This window comes from Acyrthosiphon pisum, chromosome A1 (genome assembly GCF_005508785.2).
Source record: "Acyrthosiphon pisum isolate AL4f chromosome A1, pea_aphid_22Mar2018_4r6ur, whole genome shotgun sequence".
Lineage (NCBI taxonomy): Eukaryota > Metazoa > Arthropoda > Insecta > Hemiptera > Aphididae > Acyrthosiphon > Acyrthosiphon pisum.
This window is the reverse complement of record NC_042494.1, coordinates 29,507,977-29,511,974: the sequence shown is the minus strand read 5'-3', so window position 1 is coordinate 29,511,974 and position 3,998 is coordinate 29,507,977. Positions and strand designations below refer to the sequence as shown.

Here is a 3,998-nt window from a genome sequence, read left to right as displayed (position 1 = left end):
GAATTTTGATTCTACTATAAATACCGAGAGAGTGGTTCTATACAGTATTTTGCTATGTTGCACATTTGTAAGACAGAGACAACGCATGCGGGTATCACGTCCTCTTAATCAACTAAATACAATTTGTACCTTAGATCATAATATAATATAATATTATAAGGATCTAAGATTTGTACATGTCGTACATGTTGTGAAAAATCAATAATCATAATACTTTATCAGAAAGCAAATTGAGGAAATCGTTGTGACGTATATTGTTGGAACTTGGAACTAGAGTTGTCTGTTGAGTGAAAAATAAACATAGGTATATTATTAGATTTTGTTATAATATGTGTTACACTGTTACCTATAGTCTATAGGTATTGTTTTTCTAAGTTATTATCGCTCTACTATTGAATGCACTGAATGTGGGTAAGCATTATTCGACAGTCAAAAATCCAGTCAAGTTTGATTTTAATATTTTTATTCCAATCAAAGTTAAATATTTATTTAAGTACCTATTTACTTCGATTGTGTGTACTGAGTACCTACTGACAACTGACACACGTGTATTTTTATTTAAATACAAAATAGATATTGGTGCCTATCCCGGCCTAGGTAACTATCTGACTATCTACCTAGGTATAACCTATTTAACGTTTTTCCTATAATAATTAATTATTAATTTATTGATGTACAATATATTATCCTATTATAATATAGTTTATTATAATATATTATAGTATTTATAACCAATGCTATTAACTATATTATACACATACCTACATAAAGATTAATCTAATAATATTTATAACTTAATTTAAATATTTATCTGAACTCCATGACATTGTGAGCCGTGAGATATATAAATTAAGGAGTTATTTAAGGTGAGCGAAATTTTATAATCATATTTGATTGCTATTTAAATTAGATGAATCATATCTTATCTAATATCATAGTTATATTATAGTAACATTGATTACCTACATTGTGCAATTATGTGTAATGGTATCAATTATTAAATAATTTATAAGACTGCAAATGTGTAAAAAATAATATGTAATAAATATAATATAGAATTACAATTTACATTATATATATTATATTTATATATCCATCGAATATTGATAAATAAATAATAAAAATAATAATATGTACGTATATTTTTTTATCAGGTTGGGATACACGTATTTGTTTTAATTATGATCAATTAAAACCGAAAAAGTCTTCCAAATCAAGTATTTCAAAATTGGAATTACTTCGTTATGTTTTTGAATTTTACTCAGAATCAAACTCAATCATATTACAAAAGTATGTGCTGTGTACTGTACTTGGTGAAATACTTCCAAAAAAAACATTTTACTCAACATTTATAACTAAAGTGAATGCCATAGACAATTATCAATGTCAGACTGAGAAGTTTGAAAAATGTGAAACTTTAATAAACACTAATTTTGGCAGTTTCAACAGAATCGAACTGCAGAACCCATTGAAATTATGTAACAATGTTATTCCTTGGCTCAGTGATACAAATATGAATGTATTTATAGATTTGTGTACAAAATCTGCCAACTCAATGTGAAATAGGTACTATTGTACTAATAATTCATTAAATCTCATAATATTTTATCAGGTCAAAGTTCATAAGTACCTGTAATAACAAATATGAAATATATAGTTATATTACAATACCTAATACAATAACATTCTTATACTTTGTTCATTATAAAGTTTCTAATTCTAAGGATGGTCTATAATAATTATGTATTTTATATTTCAATATTTGGCAATTATTAGATAATCTAGTAAAAAATATAAGTTTATTTTTAGTTTAGCCTATAATATTTGTGTATCTACCTATTTTACCTAATAGCTTTAAGTTTTAACTAATTGTATTTATTAATAACAATATTATATTTTGAACTAATCTAACCAACATATTTTGTGGGATAAATTAACCGTGCAGAGGAATATTTCTGTCTAGTGATTTAAATTGAAATCGGGTTTTCAGGAGGAGCTAGAGAATACTGAAATACACATTTATTGACGATTTTCAAATTTTTAACACTTATTGTGCGCATACCCAATATAGCTTCATATTTTTGAAATAGTAACACATATTTTCAATATCATTTTTGTCGTGAAGGTATAATTTTTCAAAGTCATTTTGACCTTTTGACCACGAAATGGCTCTTTAACCGAAATTTACCGAAGCATGAGTTCAAATTTCAATTTAAATGATTAAATGATTGTATTTTACAAAAAATTTCCAATTTTCCATGCGATAACCCACCTAGTACCCTGCAACCCAACAACCTCGTTAGTCGTTATTGTATTACAGACCCTTGATTTTAGAGCCAAGGTCAAATTTGACGGAGGGTTTTACATCCTTGCAACGGGCATCAGATGTTTGGGGGGCATCTGGACGCCGGAATAACGGCTGCATACTAGTTGATTCCCGGGTACCTTTTTACCTGCACTGATACCGTTGAGTAGATTCCCTGATCGTTATATATTATTTTCAATATTTAGTCAAATATTCAGCCTATTAGCCTAACCCAAGAAACAGTTAACTTGGTTGAATGTATAATCAATGCTATGATTTAATTTTAAACAGCTCCGTGGTAGTGACCGGAAAACCCAGGTTTGATAAGGCGTGACATGGACTTCTGCTTCATAAGGTCACCATATTTTTTTTTTGACATAATTTTGATCATACGCTATTTACAGTATATAAAAAAGTGTGTACGTGGATGTCGCTCTGATGTACAGTAGGTTACAAGTGGATCACTATACCTATAAATGTATAATGGATGGTACATTGGTATTAAATTTCAATATAATATCAATATATCATTGTATACTTAAAACGATTCTGAGCGGTGACGGTTTGTCAGTCTAGGTATAGACATACCTATATAGGTATACTTATCTATAGTATTAAAAAAAAAATTTACCTATAATAGGTATTAATAATAAATTCCAAATTAATCATATCACAATATCCATCAGGTAACGCGTTATACATCAACAACAAACCGTGGTACTATCATAGATATATTATAGTATACTCAGGGATGGGCAAGTTACACTACACAGTGTAACTGGATACAAGTTACGTGTTACTTTAATTTTGGGTAACTGATTACAAGTTACATGTTATACATATCCTGAGTAACTGGTTACAAGTTACAGTTAATGTAACTTAGTTAGGTACATTATAAGTTACAAGTTACACATAATTTATTAAATTTTTGTAAAAATAATAATATAGTTTTCAGTCGATAAAATGTATTTTTACAATATGTTAAAGCTAATATAATATATGTTTACAATTCTATGCAAGTATTTAAAATTATATTTTATTTATTAATTACAATACATTAAATAATTACTTATACATATTACATATATACGTATACATATTATTTTAAATGCACAAAACACAATTTGCATCAAAAATTGAAATTATCTTGGTTAGTTATATTATATATTATATTATTTACTATAGTTAGGCCAACTAAGGTTAGGAATATTCTGATAATTTAAATTTTAAATGATCATTAATGGTCACATAAGTATATTTAAGCGATGGCCTAAAAAAATTTTAGTTTTTAAAAATCAATTAAAAACGAGTCAATCATACTGACCATACTGTCCATATTATTAGTACTATAACTTACAAATTATTTTAATAATATTACCTATAAATATTTTTCAAAATTAGCGTTCGATAAATTACTTCTATTTGGAGCATGAATAAATCCAGCAAATGAAAACAATCTTTTAACTGGAGCTGATGATGGCAAACTTGTATTGTATCTGATGAATAATTTTTTTATAGTAGGGTAACTATCTACACATGTTAATGCCTTATTTTTATTATTAAAAAACTGAACTACTTCTAAATCAGCCCTGGAATCAAAACATTGTTCCTGAGAAGAAAATATTAAAAAGTTCTCATCGTCTACATTATCTACTGATGACTCAGTGTGAGAAGAATTCTCTATATATTTTTT

At 27.1% G+C, this 3,998-nt stretch overlaps 1 protein-coding gene across 2 annotated transcripts in view; it reads left to right on the top strand.

Annotated features, from left to right (window-relative positions):
* LOC100573076 (terminal uridylyltransferase Tailor) overlaps positions 1 to 2,786 on the top strand; it is a 14,638-nt gene extending 11,852 nt beyond the window's left edge. The window contains exon 6 of one of the 2 annotated variants that reach the window (XM_003244582.4): positions 1,155 to 2,786. In XM_003244582.4, coding sequence (XP_003244630.1) covers positions 1,155 to 1,561 — 407 coding nt within the window. In that variant the 3' untranslated portion in view covers positions 1,562 to 2,786. The remainder of the gene's footprint in view (positions 1 to 1,154) is intronic. The other variant, XM_003244581.4, reaches the window with a different exon arrangement.
* The last annotated feature ends 1,212 nt before the right edge of the window (positions 2,787 to 3,998 follow it).